The sequence below is a fragment of the Monodelphis domestica genome, chromosome 1, assembly GCF_027887165.1.
Source record: "Monodelphis domestica isolate mMonDom1 chromosome 1, mMonDom1.pri, whole genome shotgun sequence".
Taxonomy (NCBI): domain Eukaryota; kingdom Metazoa; phylum Chordata; class Mammalia; order Didelphimorphia; family Didelphidae; genus Monodelphis; species Monodelphis domestica.
The window spans coordinates 182,940,375-182,964,327 of record NC_077227.1 but is presented as its reverse complement, the minus strand read 5'-3'; the positions used below and the strand labels follow the sequence as shown (position 1 = coordinate 182,964,327).

Below are 23,953 nucleotides of genomic sequence, written 5' to 3'. Positions count from 1 at the left end.
GGTTGTTTTTATTTTTTTTTAAAAGGGCAACCTAGGAGACTTAGCATATGTTATAAAATTATTTCTACAAGGAAACTGTAGAACAAGGTCAGTCAGCCAACTTAAAAAATAAATTTTTAGGAAAAAAATGGTAAAGTAAAGGCAACTTGTTCAGATGAAATAGGACAACTGTATACTTTTTTCACTGATAACTGGTGTTTTTGTTATTTTGATTGATTGGTTTGGTGCTGTTGTAATCTTTTAGGTTTCATTTTGTCATGTAGGAAATTGACCTATATTTGTTGTTTTAGTCAACATTATATAAAATAACCTTGCAGTTAAAACTTTTTGTAGGTGGGCATAGTTTTACATTTTTCATAATTTAAGGTTTATGACTTGTATAAAGAGATGATTACAAAATAAAAAAAATTTTGACAGTGAGCACATGGCTATTTAAGTATGCTGTTTTTTGTATTAGACAATCCTAACCCAAATCCTGAATCTGCCATTAGGTGACCTTTCTCCATGCTTCAGTTTCTGTACTCATCTGTAAGATGATGAAATTGGAACTAGACCTCTCAGGGACCACCTGCTTCCTAGGATCTTAAAGCATATTCTGATAATTTTATGAGATATAGCATCAGCATTTAGCTGTTTTTATCTATCAAAGTCTTCTTAAATATCCTATCAAAATAAACCATCAATGTATCTGAAATTCATCCTGCTTAGTTCATTTCTGACATGGTTAATAGAGCATGGGAACAAGGTCATAGGTTTGATCTCACTCTAACCTTAGTTAGCTTTTTACAGAGAAAAACCACAATTCATTCACATGAAGTAGGTCTACTCATTTTACCAAAAGCATGCATATTTATTACAAAAGATGACCTTATGCAAATCACTGTTTTTACCAATAAAAACAAACCCCCTCTTCTCTCAGAATTTAAAACAAAACAAATCAAAACCTTTGTATATTAAGGACAGTCCACAGTTATAGTGCGAATCTATTCTTAAATAAAGTTTCATAGAGTGTTCTAAATGTGAATATAGCTTATATTTGTAAAATTTGTCCTCCGTGTGACAGTTTTTTTTGACTAGGTCTCTTGAGAAAGAGAGTATTATTTATCAATATGTCTCTAGCAATATTGGAGACCAAGTTTATTCTAAAAATCCACTTTATAGAAAGTGATTTTGTATTTTCCTATTGTTATAAAATGCATTACTATAACTTCTTGATGTCTACTTTTGTTTTGAAAAATGGTAAACTAAATTTTTAGGTTTTGTAAAAATTTCACTCATTTAACTTATAAAGCAGAAATTCTTTGTTTTCCCACATATCTTTCCTAACAACGTTGATTGTTCAGCAGTAATATTTTATCTAACAACTTTAACTGTGTAGAACACTACAGTAGAAAGTCAAGAATGAAGTAAAAACCAAGATAGATATCATAAAGTTTGTGCATTAAAGATAATGCACTTTATTCGTAGACAAGTCCTTCTGGTTTCTCCTTATTCTTATTTTAGGTGTAGTTCTAAAGAATTTTGCTTATCTGTTTTACAACATAAACTGGAGGTTAGTAGTAGCAAATTGGAAAATATGGGAGACTGTTAGAAGTCAACATAGGGACAAAAAAGAAAAAAGACTAATAAGTATGATATTTCACGTCATCATAAAGGATTCACTTAGTCCCAGTTTCAACATCTAAATTTCTTCATGTTCATAAAATTTCAAGTACACTCACCACATAGAACCAAATAAGCAAGCAGAAATGAAACAGACACTAGAACTATAAAAAGCATGACAACCTAGGACCATTTAATGCAGGGGGCATATTGCTCTTAACATGCTCCATTCTCTATGAGAGCTATTTTAGCCTTAACCAATGACTTTTACAGTTAACTCCATTGCTCCTCTCCCTTTCTAATAAGCCTTATTTTGAGCCTAATAGCTTTTGGAATGAAATGTATTCAATGAATGATAATGAAGCTTAGTACTTGGTGTATTACAGATGCTATTTTGTATTCTGTAAAGTAGGGGAAATTTTTCACATTTTGGGTTTGTTTTACTTCTGTCCACTTAAAATCCAAATATTTCCCAGATAATAATCTCTTATTATTGACTACTTTGAGGGCATTCATATCTAATGTAGTTTGTAGCCAAAAACTTTCTTCTCCATTCTTGGTCTCAAGTTCATCATCACTTCAATTGAGTGAAAGAATTTAAGGAATAGGTAAAATTCTCATGAAGGAGGGAAACTTAAAACTACAGAAGGAGGGGTTTTTTAATTTACTTTTCCTTCAAAGCCCTGGTCATGTAACTCCCAAGGCTATAAGGCCTTGTATTTACTAATCAGTCCAAATACTGTATTTCACTGGGGCATCTGTAGTGAGAATTCATTACAGCTACATTTTAGAAAGAAGCCACAGGCTAGTACTTTTCTTCTTTTAAGGGTGTGTATTTATGCATATTTGTCATTATACCCTATTATGAAGTAAATATAAACTTAATTTCAAGTTCTTTAAGTGACTTTAGTGATTGGAAAAAGGTACTAAACTGATATTCCTGGAGATTGAAATCTTTTATCTGTCCACAGACTTGTACAGGACTTCTGTGTATAAGAATAATTTAGTCTCTACCTATAAGTCCTTGACACTTCAGCTGGGCTTGCAAGATGGGCATTAATATTGAGCCAGTTGTGAAAGTTTTTATAGAATTTCAAGTTGTTTTAAATTATTTTAGACATACGTATTCATCTAGTGGTATTTAATATTCAATGTGTGTTATAGGATCCTGATGGAGAAAATGCTCGTAGGGCACTGCAACGTACAGGAGGATCATTCCCAGGAGGACATGTCCCCGATATGGGTTCGGGGTTGATGAATTTACCACCTTCCATTCTCAATAATCCAAATATTCCTCCTGAGGTTATCAGTAATTTGCAGGCTGGTAGACTTGGTTCTACAATTTTTGTTGCTAATGTAAGTTTAAGCTTTAGTCTCAAATTTTTGTTGTTCAGATATTTAGTTTTAATTTTTCATTTTAGTTCTTTGTCACTGGCCAAATAAATGGCTTATGGGTTTTCCAAGAACATTTTGCGTATTTTTAATCAAAATAAGGGAAATGGTAATTATATAAATTCTTAAACAAAAATACATTTGTACAAATTCAGGAATAAAAATGCAATTATTTTAGTTTAGTATTTCCCCCCCCCCAAAGAACTGTGGGATTAAATATTTGTACAGTTCATGACATTTATTTTATTTCTTCTGCATGTGATCTTATTTTTATCTTGGGAAATGGGTTTTTTCCCAATAGTTTTGCATATCTGGACCATGAATTACATGTATTCATGAATTGTCATGTGTTGTAGTTGGTTTGTTTGGTCCAGCTGTTCTACATTTAAGGAAGTAAACAAATAATACTGTTCAATATTCATTTCTTTTAGTAGAATTGGATTTTTAAGTGTTAAATGTATAATTGGTCAGGACTGAGATGTTTCTCAGAGCTAATCAAGCAGGTGAGACTTTTGGGGGATTAAAAATTTTTAAGAAGGGAACTACATAGATGTGACTTTTTAAGTGAGTTTTAAAAAATCTTAAGGAGATTTGCAGTTTATTATTTGAGAATTATTGATATATATTATGATGGTATTAAGAATTATAGTTCTTTGGTATCTATAATTTTGGGAGTTCAGAAAAGATTCTGTTGTCTATAATTGGGGAGAGAGGTATATTAGTAACATAACAATATAATTTTATATTAAGCTTGACTTCAAAGTTGGTTGGAAGAAGCTAAAGGAGGTGTTCAGCATAGCTGGAACAGTAAAGCGGGCAGATATTAAAGAAGACAAAGATGGCAAGAGCAGAGGAATGGGCACAGTCACTTTTGATCAAGCAATTGAAGCAGTTCAAGCAATCTGTATCCTAATGTGGAAGGAGTCTGATACCATTTTTTCTCTAGTTTTTTTTTTTTATTGTTAAAGTTCAGGCCAGTGGTGTGTATTTGGTATAATTTGTTGCCTTGTGCCTTCTTGCACTGTACTTGGCTTAGCTGTATGTTAGACTTTAGTCTCCAGTACATGCAGACCTTTATTATATCCAAGTACTAAAGTCACTCCTGAAACTTGAAATGGTATTACAATGCTGTCCTGGTAAAACACATAGGCTTTTTTAGTCATATACACACAATGTAGCTGTTTTATGTAATTTGTTATATACCAATAGCATATATCAAAATGAAACATCTTTTTATTTTTTTAATTGTATTTTTTATTTTTTTGTATTGTATATTTTTTGTATTGTATATTTTAATTGTATTAAATAAGTTATGTGTGCCTCTTAAAAATAAGTAATAAAAACAAAAGGAAATAAATTCCTTATTTGCCAAGAGAAAAAAATAACCTCATTAAAAGAGGCAGTACTTGGTAACCTAGGAAATAATTGTTTGAAATCTTGGGAATCATTTAAATATAAAATGGGTTTGAATTGCTTGATTAATTTCTCAAATATACATATTCAGTAATTTGATTTAACTTTCCTTGACTGATTCTTCAGCTATGTTCAATGGACAGTTTTTATTTGATAGACCTATGCATGTGAAAATGGTGAGTCCTTGCCCAACCTACCAAAAACAACTCCCATTACCCCTGTAGTATCTTTGTATAGTTAGGCTATTTCACAGATTTGTTTTAATCAAATTTGTTTTCCTATTAGGATGACAAATCAGTCCCACATGAGGACTATCGCTCACATGATAGTAAGACACCACAATTGCCCCGTAAGTAAAGCATTTCATTTTATATCTTTTTTTGTGTGTGGACTGGGAAATAAATTCATTCTCTCTATAACATGAGTTAACATTAACCATAATGTTTATGGTTGACCTAAAGTCATTAATTATTAATGGAAGCTACCATTAATTTTAAATATACAGAGTTCTTTACAAATGTTTATGTGAAATTTTCATCTATAGACACTGGACATGACTATTGCTGTTGGTCCTTAAAATAGTTTTATAACTAGATTTTGAGAAAAGCAGTTAGGAATTAATGGTAATGTGGAAAAGTTATCCTATTTTTGCATACAATATATAATCTGCTATTGCAAATAAATTGCACTCATTTTCAGGACTTGTTTTGAAAAAATATAGGGAAAAATTACATATAACCAGTAGAGGAATGAAGAGATGAGAAAATAAGGAGCTTAAACCAAAAAAAAAAACCCAACCCAAACCTTAGTGACTAAGAAATGAACCATTTTGTAAAATGTGGTATGCATTTTTCCCATATTGATCACATAATCTTTTTAAAAGAGCCTATTTGTTATGAAACCTTATGTAAAAAAAATATTTCCATGCCTATCTATTTTTAAGTGATTGTTAATTCTGTACAGAATTCAGTTAGAGTTATTAAACATGAGAACTTTTTAATCATCCAAGAAATCAAATGGGAAATCCAAATGGGAATTATTTCTATTTTTTTAATTATTAAAATTTAAAATATCTAAGTGTCTCATGTGTCTTCTGACGAACTTATTCTTTTATGTGTAAATCTAAATTTTAGTGATTGCATCATTGGCAACCTTCTTACCATATGTGTTAATACTTTGGTTGGTTTTGAATGTTTTTAATGGTTGTTCAAACTTGGACAGGATCTATTTTTTTTTCCATTTGGAAATAAGCATGCCAGCTCCAAGGTGATTTTACATTATTGGGCAGTCTTTTTGTTGCTTAAGCAAGTAAATCATCTTTGACAGAAACCAGGATGTTTCTATATTCTAATGATACTATCCCTTCTAACAAATATTGCTGTGGTGATACACCAGTGCATTGTGTTCCTAAATTTTTGTCATTTTTTCCCTCATCTGTAATTTTGCAAAAGCTTAGAATATCGTAAAAAAAAAATTTGATTTTTAGGACTAGCTTCTTAATACCACCAAGATTTATATATTATTATTTTATTTTAGGTGGCCTTGGGGGCATTGGAATGGGGCTTGGACCAGGTGGGCAGCCCATTAGTGCCAACCAATTGAGCATGGGAGGTGGAATGGGAAATATAGGACCAGGAAGTAAGTATTTTTATGTTGGGGCTTTTTACCTGAAAATTAACCCTGGCTTGTTCAGTAGCAAAAGCTTATATTTATATCGTTTTCTGCCATGTATTAAATAGGGCCTCTTTTATGGCTTTGTAGATATATGGTGGCATCACTTGAACTGAAAACAAAGCTAAGCTTAATATTAGAACAACAAAGGGAAATGAGCTTGGGGGGGAAACAGTTTTCTTTACAGGCAGCTGTGCTGTGACTAATCATCTAACACCACATTAGGGGAGGAAGGAATGCCTCTCACATTACCTTGCACAAAGTAGGGCTAAAAGTTTATTGGAGGAGTGAAGTAGAGCTATATAACAACTTTTTTAACAAGGTAATATAAACTTGCATGTCAGGTTACAGATAAATAGGAAGTGTTCATTTAAATGAAACAGTGTAACTTAGCTGAGGTGATTTTTACATTTGTTTGCTTAACCAATTATTCCATAGAACTTGAGGACAATGATAATAGTTTTTCAAGCCAGGTAGAAGTGTTCTCCTTAAACCCTTTGTTGTGTTGCTTTCTTAGCTTCCCTAGATAGGACAAACCTTCTCCAGCCTGGATCATGCTGGTATAGTAGCTGTAGGAATGATCTTATTACTTGTACATATCCTTTAGTGGCTTTGTAATGTTTGTGTTGTAAAATAGAGGACTTGGAGATCAGAGACTGAAGGCTATATTGAACAGCTCTAGCCAACTGAAGAGAGTATACTACTACTTAGATGCTTGATTTTCTTATACCGTCCACCTCTTCTTTTCTTAAATATTTGTTGAATTTAATTAAACTGAATTCTTATAAACATTAAAAAAAAACATTGGGAGGTGGGACTTGGAGCTGGGAGATGGGAAAAATGGAAGCAACATTTTCCTTTCTCGTCCTCTAGTAATTTCTCAGGCCTACTTCTTGAACCTTCACAACTGGATGACTGGCATAGGGGGTCAGGCAAGTGACCCCCACCCCAAATATCCTATTATGACGTAAAGCATTTATTTATGCTTTGTTGCATCGTTTTGTAGCCACAGACGTGAAATATTACATTCCTTTCCCACATTTTTCTAAAAGCAAATATTTTGTATTTCATTTGAGGTATGGGAATGGATGGTCCTGGTTTTGGAGGAATGAATAGAATGGGAGGAGGTATGTACATAACATTTTGTGTATATGCTCATCATCATTTACTTTAAAACTGTCAGATATAAAATATAAATTCCTGCTTCTCTTAATGCTAACTCATTTCCCAGAGAGCTTTTAATAGGAATTGATTCCACTTAAAGACCTTAGTTGAGTTAGGTAGGAGCCACCTAAGGTTGATGCAGTAGTGTGATGGGTGGAAGAAAAACCAACAGGTGGCACTTAATGCTGACAAAAGTATGCCTTCAAACAATGTAATTAACAATAGCGTCTTCAAATTTATCCTTATTATGTAGGAGTTGGGTTTGGTGGCATGGAAACAATGAATAACATGGGAGGATTTGGAGGAATTAGCCGAATGGGAGGTAGGTAAATTCATAATTTGGAGGGGGGAGGGAATGGGGAGTATTTTCTATGTATAGCTCTTCCCTACTATTAAACTGTTCCCTCCTTCACTTAGGAATGGGTGCTATAGATGACTTCAGAGGGAGCATGGGCAGTGGAATGAGTGGAGGGATAGGGACTGGCATGGCAGGAATGGGAACTGGTATGGGCGGCCTGGGAAGCAGCATGGGAGGTAAGTTAGGTAAATAACATTTCATATTCACAAGTTTTACTTTCATCTTTTATTTTAGGCATATTCTTAAATTGTTAAACCCAAGAAATAGAAGTGCTTTAAAATGTTTAAGTTGTTCCTACTATTATTTTCACATTGTTAACAGAATTGTATCGTGGTGGAATGACTAGTAGCATGGAAAGAGACTTTGGACGTGGTGACATTGGAATGAATCGAGGCTTCGGGGACTCTTTCGGTAGAATTGGTAGGGCAATGTTTGTCATGTACTTTCTCTTTTTGTGAATCATGTTGAAATACTTTTATTTCTGCTGTTTGAAAAATAAGGATTATATATTGGCTTTCATTTAGTTTTGTTTCCTAAAGAAGGGAACACTTTTGCTGATAAACTGGTAAGACTCAAGTGCTTCATTGTAGTTTACACTTTAAAAACAAAATGCTTGCACATAAAGCATTTGAAAGTGAACTCTTTTGGAAAGTCTTCAGTGAACTGTTATCTGTTAGCTTCTCATAACCAAAATATTAAAATTTTGTCAAGTTATTTATACTCTGTGTAACTGTAGTTAATTAGCATATTATCTTTCTTTAAGGTGGTGCAATGATTGGAGGTTTTGCAGGAGGAATGGGAGCTTCTAACATGGGTCCAGTAGGATCTGGCATGAGTAGGTTTTTAAGTTTTTCCTAAAATTAATTTAAAAATATTTGCTATATGCAAAAAACAGCTCGTAATTTGACAGTTGTAAAATCTATATTATGCTTATTCTAGAATTACACTTTTTTTCTGGTGAAATAATGTTATATAGAAAAAACTCCAGTAGTTCAATTGAAGCTTCTTTTTCTTGACTAATGATTTTTACCTCTTTACTGTTCCTGTGGAGTTATCTAAACATGTATGAACGAAAGCTCCACCCTAGCTCTTCTCTAGCAAGGTTTTCCTGAACATCTGTGACCATGTGTGCAACAGAATTACTTTTGTTCAAGTATCTGTTTTTTCTCCCTTGTTAAATTTTGTAGCTACTATTGCCTTTTTTCTTTTAAATTCTTATCTTCTTAGTATCATTTCTAGTCTAGGCAATTGGGATTAAATGAATTGCTTAGTCATATGGCTAAGTAGTGTCCAAGGGAAGATTTGAACTCAGGTCTGGCCCTCTATCCACTTTGCGGTTGCCCCTGCTGCTGTCTTTTAGTTTACTTAGAAGTAGGATAGTTGTCTAGTGGATTACTCTACATCTCATATTTGAGGATTCCTGCAATAATGTGGGCCACGACTAGGAGGCGGGTTCCCTTCATCTCTCCTAAAATTTGTCAGAGTAACTATCATCTTACTGAGAAACATCTGTTCAATTTCTTCTCTAATCTCTAATTTGTTGCCTTATTTTACCCTTGACCTCACTTACTATATACCCAGTTATTCACCCTGTTTCCTTACTAAACCATATCTTTCCAAAGAGCTATTCTTGCCATACTGTCTTCATTGAGAGATCTAAAACACTCCCTATATTCTCACCTTGAACATCTAAACTACAACTCTTAAGAACTTATTAACAATTCTTCCACTAAACTATTCTCTTCCATGGCTTCCATTTCATAAACAAATCAGTACTTTTTTTGTTAGCTCTTCTCATCCTTAAAATAGAATCATAGAATTATAAAAGTTGAGAGCAACCTCAGTAGTTCATCTCTCAAATAGGTGCATTTTCACTGGCTGTCTCCCATGCCTGGAAAACTCTCCTGCCTCATCTCTATCTCATGGCTTCCCTGACTTCCTTTAACTCCCAGTAAAATCCTGCTTTCTTTGCTGCCCCTCAATGCAGGCACTTTTCCTCTGTTAATTATTTCCTATTTCTGTATATAGCTTGTTTGTATATGTTTGTTTGCTTATAGTCTCTCCCATTAGATAGTGAGCTCTTAGAGGGCATAAACTGTATTACTTTTCTTTGTATTCCCAGCTTTTAGCACAATACTTAGCACATAGAAGGTGCTTAAATACTTACTGACCAATTGACTAATCATTTAATTCAACTGATACCTAAATAGGAATATCTGACAGGTAGCCATTCAACTTCTATCTGAAGACCTTCAGTGAAAGGAAACCCACTAGCTCCTGAGATAGCTTGTTCCTTTTGAAAAGCCCTGCTTATTAAACTTTTATTTAAATCAAATTCAGATCTGCCTCTTAGTAAGTTCTACCCATTGCTTCTACCTAGCTCATCTGGGGCTAAGCAAAAGGAATCTAACCCAGCTTCCACAGAATAACTCTTAAAGCTGTCATGTGTTCCCATCTTCTCCTCAGGCCAAACATACTCAGTTCCTTCAGCTAGTCATAGTATCACATTATTCTGAGTTCCCTACAAGATCTTGGTTGTTCTTGGAATAACTGTGGACTGTCAACCTCTTTCCTATAATTACATGCCCATAAATGAACATACATTACATTAATCTAAATAGGGTCTGTTAAAGCAGGACCTACTTTGTTCTAATCACAATTAGAGAATAAAAATGGCTAGCATTTGTTTGTGCTTTAAGGTTTGCAAAACATTTTACAAATATTTATCTTTATAATGATTCTGGCTTTAGCTTATTTATACATGGGGAAACTGAGGCAAACAGAGGTAAGGTCACACAGATTAGTATGTATCTGAGGCTGGATTTGTACTCAAGTATTCCTGACTTTAGTGCTCTATCTTCTGTGCCATCTCTAGAGTTAGAAGGGACCTCAAAAGCCATCAAGTCCAACCCTTTCACTTCAGCATTGAGGCAGTGGAAATCCAAGGAGATAAAGTGACTTACCCAAGTTCATATTGATAGTAAATATCAGAAGGCAGAATTGAACCCAAGTCTTCTGACTCCAGAGCCAGTGTCTTTTCTACTGTATTACTATTAATGCAGCCTGAGATCATATTAACATTTTTGGTTGTTACATTGCATTGTTGACCTATAATAAGTCCATTAGTATCCCTAGGTCTTTTATTAATTTGCACACTTGTTCGGCTATTTTATCCCCATCCTGGCCTTGTAAAGTAGATTTTTGTAAGAAATCTAAGTGTAGGACTTTATTAGATTGTATCTTATTATATTTAGCCTGTCAAGATCTTTTTGGGGTCCTGTTTAACTATCCATTGTATAAGCTATAACTTACAGCTTCCTTCATCTGCCAGTTTGATAAATATTTTAAGTTATACTTTCATCTAAGCCACTGATAAAACTAGATCCAGGGATAGATGTCTGAAACACTGTCAAAGACCTAGTTTGACACTGATCCATTAATTACCACTTATTTGGTTCTTGTTATTCAACCAATTCCAGATCCAACTATCATCCAACCTACATCTCTCTACCTTGTCCACAAGGATATAATGTGAAACTTTGTCAGATGTCTTGCTAAAAATCCAGGTATACTAGGTCTGCAGAGTTTCCTTGACCTTCCAAAGTAGTAACCCTGTCACAGGAAATGAGGTTAGTCTGGCATGACTTATTTTTTTAATTAATCTTTTTCAGTTAATAAAAATCTATTTTCTCTCTCTACTACTTCTCTCTCCCTTGACAAAAAAAAAAAGAAAAAATGCAAATCAAAGCCCTTAAAAATGTACATAGTAAAACAAAAGAGATTTCTGAATTCAGCATGACTTATCTTGATAAATCTATGCTGGCTTTTAGTAATAATCTTTTCAAAGTGCCCCAAATCCATTGCTTTAATCATGTGTTCTAGAGTTTTACCAGGAATTGAAATTAAACTCATGAAGCCAATGGTTTGAAGAATGTATTTTATTTTTAAAATTGTGAGAACATTGGGTTGTCTGTAGGCCTTTAAGCACCTATTCCATTCTCCATGTTTTTCAAAGTTCGCCAACAACAGTTTAGCCATCATATTCACAAATTCTTAGGATGTCAGAATGCCAAGGTTTGATGATTTCAATTCATTGAGTATCAAGGTCTTCTCCTTTTTTCATTTATCTTGGGTTTCAATTTCTTGTTCTTATTTTTCCTACTCTAGGAATCCTTCTTAGTGGAGAAAACAAAAAAAGAGGTAAAATAGTTCTGCCTTCAGTCTGATTACTATTATTATTTTTGCATTTACTCCTAGCTCTGGTTCTATCCTTTTAAATTTCCTCATGCTCCTGGACAAAGCTTTTAAAAAATACTTTTTATTGTTCTTCAGCATTAATTGTACACCTTAACTCATTTTAGACTTTTTTAGCATTCATCCCCAACGTCTTGTTCTGTTTATCTTTAAGATTCACCCTTTTTTCTGTCTTTTTATATATATCTTTTAATGAGTTGATCTAATTCCCTTCCGTATTTTTTAAGATAATGTCTCCTTTTCTTTCTCTTTGGAATTATTTGCCTGTACATTATGAGAATTTAATTCCTTTTGAAATGACCAGGAGTGCCTCTTCTTTTTCTGACCTCTTTGAAATTACTTTCTCAGAATTTAGCATATTCGTTAGATTATGGTTGGCATTCTTTCCCTCACCCTGCACTTTTCCACTTTTTCCGTTAAAAACTCTAATAGCCATTATATTCCCAAAGTCTTGTTATTTCTTGTCTGACAACCAGTGTGATCTTGTTCATAACCATATCTTTCAAAAAAAGTAGGTTGAAATTTCTTAACTCCTCTGATTTTTAAGTCAAGACGGCAATCAACAGAGGATGTCCAAATAGCTGAAGTGATCCATTGCTACTCTGTCCTCCCCATGCTATTATTTTTTCTGCTCCAGGAACTCATCCTCCAGTCCTTCTTCTAATTGGTATGGTCTGGAATATACTACCAACAGTAATGCTGCAATTTTCCCCTCCTTTGATTGTCACCTAAGTCTTCACCATACTTTTATAAAGTTAGTAAATTTTACACTTTGGAGTATATCTTCTTGATACATAAAGCTATTCTATTGCTTCTTTTATCTAATCTTTTTTTAAATAAAGTTTTTTTTTGTCACCATAGTCTAGTCATAGGTTATATCCCACAAAGTCTTAATAATTTTTTGCCTCCTTATTTTTGTTTCTGGCATTCTTTCTCCCTTTGTTGCCCATTTATAAATGCCAAGTCATTTTGAAATGTTTTTAACATCATGTGATCCTAGCATTTTAATGTGATTATTTGATATAAGTAAAGGCTGAGGAGTAAGGAGAGTTATAGGGCCAGGAATAAAGTGAAAGAATTTTTGAGACTGGAGAAAGATAATGAAATAAGTGGGTAGGGAGTGTACCAGGAGTAAGATTATGGGGAAAGCATGAACCTGGTGTTTGACTCCTAGGCTTCATAGCATTTTCTCTTTATCTCACCTTATCTCCTGAGAAATATTTAACTTAATAATCATGCTGTTAGAAGATAGTATCTATCTTATGTTATATGCATTGACTCTTGCCATCTGAGGAAAAACTGGGAATAACTATAGCCAACAGGAGTAAAATGTGTAAGGGGAGGATTGGGAAAGTAATGTTAAAATGGAAAATTTATTTAAAGTGGCATAAGAAAAGATTATGGTAATTGGTATCTGTGAATTTACTTCCCATAGTTCTGTGTTTAGGCATAATCAAGTAAAATTAGGAATGAAAATGAAAAGCAAAAAAAAATAATGAAAACCCCAAACTATGTATAATTGTACATAGGCTTCATGTAAAGTAAGTTGGATGTAATTGATCTTGACATAAGCTCATAGATGTATATATGAAATATGCTGTATTTATACATAGTAGATAGCTTAAGTATTTGATTAAACAACAATAATATCAATTATTTTGTAATATGAATAGATTTTGTAACAATTTTCAGGAAAACACTTGTATTTTTCATGTTAAAATTTTACCTTTTTACCAACATGTTGTATTAAAAGAAGCAATTTTTTTCTTTCTCTCTTTTTCCAAAAATGACTTCCCCACCTTTTTGTTCATCTAAAAACAAATCATCAAACTACAAACTCCCAAATTTTCCCTTCCCTCCCTAAAAAACCTAGGTGGTGGAATGGGTGGTATGAACAGCATGACTGGAGGAATGGGGATGGGACTTGACCGAATGAGCTCCAGCTTTGATAGAATGGGACCTGGTATGGGAGCTGTACTGGAAAGAAGCATTGATATGGATCGAGGATTTGTGTCTGGCCCAATGGGAAGTGGAATGAGAGACAGAATAGGCTCCAAAGGAAACCAGATATTTGTCAGAAATGTAAGCAAACAAATGTAAAAGAGATTTTTTTCTTTAATTTTCTTTGTTTTTCTATTACTAATACCTGTTTTCATTCTAGCTGCCTTTTGACTTGACTTGGCAGAAACTAAAAGAGAAATTCAGTCAGTGTGGTAAGTATACAAATGATTGCAGATATTTTTATATTGATTGTAGAAGAGAAATTGGTTCTTTAAATTCTAAATACTGACAAAGTACTCGTTCATACTTATTGATATTAACTAATTTCTGGGTTGATTTCTAAGTACAATTATACTTCAGGCTTAAATGTGGAAAGGCAAATGTATTTGAAATTTTTTTTGGAAACAAGACAGGTCTGCGAGGTAAAAGGATACTGATCCTAGGGAGGTCTAAAGTTTGCTTCTTCAATGCCTTTGACATGAAGTTTATATTTTTATTGTTTTATTTCATTATATTTTCACTATTGTAGCTCACATTGTTGTGTTGTATGTTGTCAGTACTAGGCAAGTGACTTCATTGCATTTATCAGTTCTCTTTATCTTAATTAGTGATGTCAAACTCAAATAGAAATGGATGCAACTTATCTGTATATACATTTAGTTTTAAAATGTAATATTATTTATATTTTGTCTTATTTTCACTTTATTAAATATTTCTGACATTTATCTGGTACAGGTCATTTTCGGTAGTGTTATGGGCTACATATTTGTCACTTCTGATCTAGATCATGACAGATTTGGCAGAATAGTGAAAAAAATGACCCTTAGATTGAGGTTTTCATAAAGTTTTTTCATGAGGTTTTATCTCTTGGTTCTCCTGTTTTTCTGGCCACTATTTCTTAGTCATCATTCATATTCTCTTCTATCCTCCCTTTTACCCACTCCCATCATATGTAGATATACTCCAGATCGTCCTGGTCTCTCTTCATTCTCTTTACTTTCTGTGAGCTCTTACATAAGACCTTTGTTCTTTCTTCCAGTAGCTCTTAATGCCTCTCTCTCCAAAAATTGTTTTTTGTTTATTTTTTGTACATTTTATGTTTAATTGTCTGTATTTATGTTATTTTCCACCAACAAAGTTAAGCTCTTGAGGGCAGGGATTCTCATTTTTGTGTTTATGTTCTTAATGCTTCACACAGTGATTGACATGTAGTAATCATTTCATAAGTAATTTTTAAATACATGAAGACTATCTTTAAGTAATCTTGAGATTGTTGAATGTGGCACTTAATTTAGTTACTTGAAGTAGAGGGAGTTAAAAATGTTCTATGTACATTCTGGAATATTTTATTTTTTTTACTTTGAGGTTGACATCATAGAAGACAGTTTCCCTAATATTATCAACAAAGACGTTTTATGAGCAGTCAGTGATCATGGGCTTAAATATATGCAAGACACTATACTTAGTGCTGGGGATATGAAGAAAGGGAGGAAAAAACCTCAAGGGCCTCACATTATAATGGAGAAGAAAGCATAAAATGGGTACATTCCAAGGATAGAGCAGATTAAAAGTAATTTCAGAAGGAAAGGGCTTCTTCAGAAAGTGAGATTTAAGCCATACATTGCCAAGTCTTGAAGGAAGCCAGGAAAGCTAAGAGGTAAAGGTAAAGAGGAAGACCATTTCAGGCATGGGGGAAATGCCAGTGCAGAGTCAGGGCAATAGAAGATGGGAGTTTCATGTGTAAGAAATGGCAAGTAGGCCAATATAGCTAAATCATAGAGTACATTGAGATTAGTAAAGTATAAACAACTTAGAAAAGATAGGAAAGGGTAAATTTGTGAAGGGCTTTAAATGCCAGAAAGAATAGGTTTTATTCAATACTGGAGGTAATATGGAATCAATTCAGTTTATTGAGTAGGGGTGATATGGTCAGAGCTGTGGTTTTTATGCATTAGAGTAGGAAAAAGAGTTATGGAAGACCAGTCAGAAAGAAAGCTGGATGATGGCCTGAACTGGTGTGGTGGTTATATTGAGTGGAGAGAAGGGAACATGTACAAGACCTGTTAAAGTAGAAATGACGATTTTAAAATAGATTGAATATGTCGGGTGAATGCCAATGAGGAGTTTTCATTGAAGTTGCAAGCTTGGGTGAGATAATAGTGCCTTCAACAATAATAAGAAAGTTAGGAACAGGGAAGCATTTGGGGGCATTATCTTTATGATTTCTCTTTTGGACATATTGCGTCTGATAAACCTATGAATCTTCTAATTCAAGATGTCTAAAAAAGCATATATGTGTGTGTGTGTGCGTGTGCTTGTGTATGTACACAAATATATATAAAATTATATCAGACAAATATAATTGGTTTCTATATTTTCTTCATTTAAGAAATGTTATTCTAAGAGAAGATCCATAGTTTTCGACAGCTGCCAAAGGATTCATGACACAAAAAATTGGCTAAAAACTCCTGTCTAGAGGGAAAAGAAAACCCAGGACAGAGCCTTAGTGGGTGCATAATGTGAATTATGAACTGTGAAAAGGAGACTTGGGAAGGAACAATCAGACAGATAGGAGAACAACCTGTAAAAAGCAATATCAAAAAGTCATTTTCCAGAAGATGTCATTGGCAGAGAAATCAGAAAGAATGATTATTAAACCCATCAGTCAATAAATATTTTTAAGTGCCTCTGAATTCCAGGAGTTTTGCTAGGAGTTGGAAATATAAGCACAAAGGCCAAGTACATATTCATAATGAGCTAAGTGCACATGCAACATAAAATTAATAAATGCATAAATACATATATATCTGTGTGAACATATATATGTTGTCTTTTGTGCATTTTTATACATTTTATTGACACTTTTTTCTGAATTATTTTCAGTATTTTTTCCCTTACCCTTAATATAAAATTAGTATAATCAAGCAAAATAAGTCCACACACAGTGGAATATGACTTCCATCTTTATTACTTTACTGAAATTGTTCTCTGTGAGATCATTGATGACAATTTAATTGCCTAATCTAACAGCCTTTTTCTCAGTCTTTATATTAATTAATTTCTCAGTAGCAATTAAGTCACCTCCCTCTCTTCTTGCCTCTTTGTGAAAAATCCATTTTCCTTTGGCTTTTTAATATTATACTACCTTGGCTCTTCCTCTTCTTTTATTTCTTCTTTTCAGACTTCCTATTCTTTTCTGAATACCTAAATGTAGGCATATCCCTGGAGTTGATCTTTCTGTGTTCTACTTTTCTTTACTTACTTCTATGATACCACGTATGCTTTTTACAAATAAATGAACTATTCATCCAGTTTTCTCGCCCTGACCCTTTTTCTGTGCTACAGACCTATTTGTGTGTATTTCATTTATTTCCAGCATCTGTTTGTATGTTGGTATTTCTTAATGCTTTCTGGATACTTCTATACCTTAACCTCAAATTTTCCAAATAGAACTCAACTCCCATACCCTTCCCCATAGACATAGGTTGAAATATGTTCTTCTTGACTTCCTTATTTCTGTTCATGGTTACCATTCTTCTGATCAACAGTTTATATATCTTATGATTCTCTATAATTCTTTCTTTACTCTCAACTTTTTAAGTTTGATCATTTGCCAAGTCCTTTGCAATGTTTCAGTAACTTGCTTCTCCATTTCCATTGCCACCATTTTTTTAGTATTTATTACTTAAACTGTTAGAATAACCTCACAAATCTCCCTGCCTCTCATTTTTCAGTCAGTCATCTAGCACTTATTAAGCTCTTGCTATGTACTAGGCACTATGCTAAATACTGGGGTCATAGAAATGGCAAGAAAAGCAGTACTTATTCTCAAGGAGTTCATAGTCTCATCAAGGAGAAATACATACAATTATATGTACAAGAAAAGGAAAAAATACCTATGTAAATATATATGCATAAATATTTTATATATATAATATATATGTGTCTTTAAAACTGAGTAGTTTCAGAAGGAAGGCACTAAAATTAAGGAGGCCTGGAAAAAAGTTTCTTTTACAAGGTAGTACTTAAAAGAATCTAGAGAAACTAGGAAATAAAGATGGAAAGGAAAAAAGTTTCAGGCATAGGGGCCACAGCCATGAAAAAGCTTGGTATCAAAAGATGGAATGTCACATGCAAGGAATGAACAACAAGGAAGTTAGTGTCACTGAATCAAGAGTATGGCATAATAAGAGTAGAAAGGTGAAAAGGGCCTTTAAAGTAAAAAGATTTTGTATTTGATCTTACAAGTAATGGAAGCCATTGGAGTTTATTAAATAGGTGGGATGATATTATTGGACTTGATCCTTATGAAAGTGAATGGAAGATAGAATGGCATAGGGAGAAACTTGAGGCAGGGAGCAATTAGCAGACTATTTTAATTGTCCCCAAATGAGGTGATAAGGGACAATATCAGGGTGGTTGAAGTGTCAGAAGAGAGGAATATAAGAAATGTTTCAAAAGGAGAGATGATAAGACTTGACAACTAATTAGATATGGGTTTAGAGTAATAAAGGAGTCAGGGGTGACCCGTAGATTGTAAACCCACACTAGTCTAGGAAAATAGTGGTACTCTTTATAATAATGGAGAAGTTAGGAAGAGAGAAGATTTTGGAGGAAAGACAATGAGTTCAGTTTTGGGCATGTGGAGTTTTAGATGTCTCATTTGCATAGAAATGATCACTGAAATCATTACAGCTGATTAGATCACCAGGTGAAATAGTATAGAGAAAGAACAAGGCTCAAGATAGAGCCTTGGGAAACACCTATGGATAGTGGGTGTGATCTGGATGAAGAACCATCAAAGGAAACTGAGGAGATAGGTAGAAGGAAAGAGCAGTATCAAGAAAACTTAGAAGGGAATGCCAAGGAAAGGGTGATGAATCATGTCAAAGGCTGTAGAGAAGCCAAGAGGGATAGAGAAGAATGAGAAAAGGCCATTAAATTTAGCAATTGAGATCACTAGGAAGTTTGGTGAAAAGTAGTTTCTGTTGAATGATGAGGAGAAACTAGAGTTTAGAAGCAAGTGAGAGGAAAGGAAGTATAGGAACCTATTATAGCATCCAGTCAAGATTAGCACTTTCTTAATAGAGCACTTTCTCAAGGAATTTACCCAAGAAAATGAGGAGAGATACATGACAATAGTGGAGATGGACGGATGAGTTGAAGGTTTTGGGGGAATGAAGGAAACATGGATAACAGCTAACAGGCAGGGTTTGAAGATTAAGGAGGCAGTAAGGTAATAGAGTCAGTCTACTGAAGAAAGTAGCATTAAGTGGGATGATTTGTATATGTTGAGAGATTGGCCTTCTCATGAAGGCCATCTCTTCATGCAAAATGGGTAAGGAGAAGATAGTCCCAGAAGATATCTGAGTAATGCAAGATAAAAGGATGAGGGAACTCTGCAAATTGTCTCAATTTTTCAGAGAAATATGAAGCAGTGTTTTCAGCTGAGACAGGAAAGAAAGTTTGAGAAGTTTTAAGGAGGTATGGAAAGTGTTAGAAAAGCCACTTTGGGGAGTGGGTTAGTGAAATCAGTTAGGGAGGTAGAGGATTGCCTATTCAACTTAAATTTGTAGTAAATTTGGTTAGCATGGTTTCATAATTTTCTCCAGCTTCATTCAACAGGGCTTGAAGGCAATGTAGAGAGGGAGAAATGCAAAACTGGGAATTTAATAGGGTTAAGAACTTCAGTAGGACAAAGGGGCAAAAGTCTTGCGAGAAGTCATTTTAGCAATGAAATGGTTTACCAAGGGTTCAAGGTAAAAAAAAGAATGTGTAGCAACTGTAGGAGTAATGGCTTAGGAAAGACCTGAGGTGAGGAGAGATTGGAAATTGTGTTGAGAACAAAGGACAGGGTTTGGAACTGCAAGGTCAAGGGAGAGGTAGAATTACAACAGATTATGATCAGATAATAGAATTTAAATTTAATAAATCTGGATGTGGAACACTTGTGAATGGTGGCAAAATAAAGGATATGACTATCTGTGTAAATAGTTGTGGTGGACTAAAGAAATGGGTCATGGGAAACTAATAATTTGCAGAATTATGTGTTTAGGATATTTGAGAGAGTATCAGTATGAAGCTTGAATTGACATCCCCTTAGATGGTATCAAGATCTACAATTTGGTTGGGGTACAGATGGCTTAATAAAAACTTAAACATTTTCTTCCTTCTTTTGGATAAAAGCAAAACAAGCACTTTTAAAAATATTAATATTTCTTATCAAATATCAGCACAAGAACATTTGCCCTCGCAGTATATATTTGAGGCATTAGGGAGTGTTATAGTTGATTCTATTAGTTACCTTCTTGAAGTTTATGAACTAATATGGAGTAAATGATAGAAAAATAACTAGTACAAAATCCAAGTTGCTGGTGTGTGTCAGAGAAGCCTCCTTAGGGGAAGGATGTGACATTTAAGGATTTTACAGGTGGAAATAGGCTAAATGACAAGAACAACCAAATAGAGAACATAGCATATGCAAAATAAGGAAGGTGGGAAAGAATGGAACATACCCAGCCTTGGGAGCATGCTGGAATACAGAGGATTCTTTAGGTTCTGATACATTCTCTAACTCCAAATTCTTAATTCTACCTCATAATAGCGTGCTGCTTTAGCTAGGTTAGTTTGTGTGCCCTGTGTGTGTTCATTGGTAGAGCTGACTGGCCCCTTCTCCACAAAAGTTTGCTTTCCCCAGCTGATGGACATGAGGGAATGAGATGATGGGGAAGGAGGGGATGGTGTTAGCATTCATAGGGATCTTGTTCCTGTCTACCTGTTGGTGGCAGTTGGTTAGCCTATGTTGCTGGTGGTGATGAGGGTTAGGCCTCCACTGCACAATGATTGCTCTGGAAGTTGAGCAAGTCTTATAGTTTGGTGGACCCTTAAATCAGATTATTAGGTTCTTTTCCCTATGTAGCTTGCCAAACTGTAAAAAATAAATGGCGAGTTATAAAAATAAACTATTTATTGAAATATATAAGGATAAACAAAGGATTTCTAATTCTAAGCGATTCTAAATACACCCAAATAAGTCCCTGGTTCTGCAAGGAACCGCTTCTCCTGTGTTTCACAGGTTACACCAATCCTCCCTGATATGACTAAATCCAAATTTATACTATCTAAATAAAAACTACCATTAATTATCCTTATACTTCTTAACTTTGCCTTCAAAGTATAAAATAGCAAAGGCTAGCTGGTTGAGTCTCAACAAGAATCAACTTAGGACTCTGAGTCTATTAAGTCCAAACCAAAGACTAGGTTTTTCTTTGGCCTTCTCAGATATAAACCAATGTATAAAAACTGCAATAGATATTCGATAGTGTTTCCCAAGTTGGGAAAGGAAAACACTGAGCTCATTCAGGTCCTTCCCTCAGACAGAGAGAGGCAAAGATGTTACCTCCTCCAGCCCTGAGAGAAAGTCTCTGAGTGTGTGTCTGCCAAGTACCCGAGAGAGTAATTGACATAGAAAAATGGTTATAACTGTCACATCTGAAATCAATATGCTCTCTCAGCTCTGCTTCAAACTCCAGATCTTTCTCAAGCTAGTCACTCTACTTCTTGTCTCTAAACTAATAAAATAATCCTTATTTTCTAATATCATCCTTACAGTGGGCACTGCCATTCCCAAGGTTCTGGGGTTCAGGATCTTTTCAACTTCTCATTAACCATTGACTACTTCCTTAAAACCGTAAAACGTAACCCATACCTCCCTCATTCTTTAAAAAAAAAACAACCTTCACTTTACCATGTCATCTCTCAACCTGTCATCCTATATTTCACCTCTTTTTCACAGCCAAACTAATAGAAAAATTGTCTATGTTTACTGCTTCTGCTTCGTCTTCTCCCACTCATTTCTCAGTCCACCACTTAATAGACATTGCTTTTTCTGAAAGGCCAACAATATCTTTATTGTTCTTTTTCTCAGTTCTCATCCATCTTGACCTTTTTGCAAGTATTTGACACTGTTGAGCAGCCTCCTTCTAACTACTTTCTCAAACTTCATTTTTTTAAAAAACACTGTTCTATAATGGTTTTCTTTCTACCTGTTGCACTAATTCTTCTGTTTCTCCTTTGGAGGTTCATTATCCATATCCTTTCCTCAATTGCCCCATCTATGTAGTGTAGTATTCCAGTCCTCTGTTGTATGCCTTCTTTTTTCACTATAATTTTTTCTTAGCTTTCTTGTCAGCTTCCATGGATTCAGTTATTATTCCTATGTAGATTACTCCCAAGTCTACCCTATCACCTTTATTTTATAATAAAGTTTTGAACAAATCATCTCTCTTCAAGGCCCCAGTCTTGTATATTTCCATGATAGATGCTTAATTAATGCTTACTGATTTAGTGGCCTACTATTTATAAAATTATTTCTATGGGAAATTATGTTCTTCGATGCCCATGTTCCAAAAGCACTTTCTGAATATGATCTGTCTTGAGTTGAAAACTACATTTACTAGACTTTGACTCTAGGTCTGACTGAATGTGGCATGTTTTCTCATACCACTTTATTAGTAGAGTGTAGACATGTGGAAGAGACAAGTTTCTGACTGCTAATTGAAACAAAGGAGAGCAAAAAGTGTTAGACTCAAGAAAAAGAGAATGAATGACCCAGGATACTACATTGTTTATATCATGATTAAAGAATTAAAAGAAAAAGATCTTTATAGACCTTTGAAAATAAAGTTTGAACAAGTCAGTTTTTAGGAATAACAAAGTATCACATAATTTGGAATGGACAAGACTTGTCATTTCAGCATGTTACATAGCTAATAATTAGAGAGAATGTCTTGCTCTCTAATTTAGTTACTAATTAGTCTTTGGTGACCTGGAAAATAAACTTTTCAGACCCTGTCATTTTAATGTATATTTTTGAAATTTGAACATGGAAGATTTCGTTACTAGAAGGGAAGAAATAAATCATGGTAAATAGTTACAAATTAAAATCCTTTAAAAAAATTTAATAACTTAATTTTCTGTATTTTCTCTATGAAGGGCCTCAGCAATTACTTCTTTTGTCTCTGAATGTTCAGGAGTTGGCCCAGGGTGGAAGAAAAATCTCTCTCTCTCTCTCTCTCTCTCTCTCTCTCTCTCTCTCTCTCTCTCTCTCTCTCTCTCTCTCTCTCTCTCTCTCTCTCTCTCTCTCTCTCTCTCTCTCTCTCTCTCTCTCTCTCTCTCTCTCTCTCTCTCTCTCTCTCTCTCTCTCTCTCTCTCTCTCTCTCTCTCTCTCTCTCTCCCCCTCTCCCTCTCCCTCCCTCCCTCCCTCCCCTCTCTCTCTTTCTGTCTCTCTCTCTCATATTTTTCTCTCATTATTCATTTTCAGGCTATGTGCTATTTCTGTGGTACCTCCTATTAATGCCAATAGCAGCCCGAGAATGATTATGTTTCTGTGCTGTTATTTCAAATTAAGTAGAGTAGAATTTGAAGATAACATACAGGAGAGAATTTAATCCAACAATATGTTTGTTTAAATATATTTTCTGCTCTAGTGGTCTTTGGTGGAATTCTATCTAATAAATTGCTGTGCAATCTGATTTTTAAAAGAAATTTACCTACAAAGGCTTTTTAAGAGGCTTAATATAAAAACTATAAATGTAGACCACCTAAGCCCCAAACAGATTCCTAATTGTGTATTGTTTAGCAATATATATGTCTAATTTTATAAATGTTTCACCTTATTTTAAATAGGAGTTCTTCGCTTTTTTTTCCCCCATCATGGGTCCCTTTGGCAGTGATGAAACCTATGGACTCTTCTCATAATAATATTTTTAAATTCATAAAAATACATAGGGTTACAAAGGAAACCAATTATTCTGAAATAGTTTCAGAATTGTTATTTAAAATTCCCAACCTCAGGTGAAGAATCTTTGTTTTAAATATAAAACGTTCTCTGAATAATTCTTCCTTAGACTATTGTTTAAAAACCATTAGTGTTGGGGTAGCTGGGTAGCTCAGTAGGTTGAGAGATGGGAGGTCCTAGGTTCAAATCTGGCCTCAGACACTTCCCAGCTGTGTGACCCTGGGCAAGTCACTTCACCCCTGTTGCCTAGTCCTTACCATTCTTCCGCCTTGGAACCAATACACAGTATTGATTCCAAG

At 34.3% G+C, this 23,953-nt stretch overlaps 1 protein-coding gene across 1 annotated transcript in view; it reads left to right on the top strand.

Moving 5' to 3' along the window:
- MYEF2 (myelin expression factor 2) overlaps positions 1–23,953 on the top strand; it is a 38,561-nt gene that overhangs the window by 12,033 nt on the left and 2,575 nt on the right. The window contains exons 6-16 of the mRNA XM_056810158.1: positions 2,767–2,958; positions 3,745–3,898; positions 4,534–4,583; positions 4,693–4,756; positions 5,944–6,045; positions 7,155–7,205; positions 7,496–7,564; positions 7,922–8,020; positions 8,364–8,435; positions 13,728–13,936; positions 14,016–14,067. Coding sequence (XP_056666136.1) covers positions 2,767–2,958; positions 3,745–3,898; positions 4,534–4,583; positions 4,693–4,756; positions 5,944–6,045; positions 7,155–7,205; positions 7,496–7,564; positions 7,922–8,020; positions 8,364–8,435; positions 13,728–13,936; positions 14,016–14,067 — 1,114 coding nt within the window. The remainder of the gene's footprint in view (positions 1–2,766; positions 2,959–3,744; positions 3,899–4,533; positions 4,584–4,692; positions 4,757–5,943; positions 6,046–7,154; positions 7,206–7,495; positions 7,565–7,921; positions 8,021–8,363; positions 8,436–13,727; positions 13,937–14,015; positions 14,068–23,953) is intronic.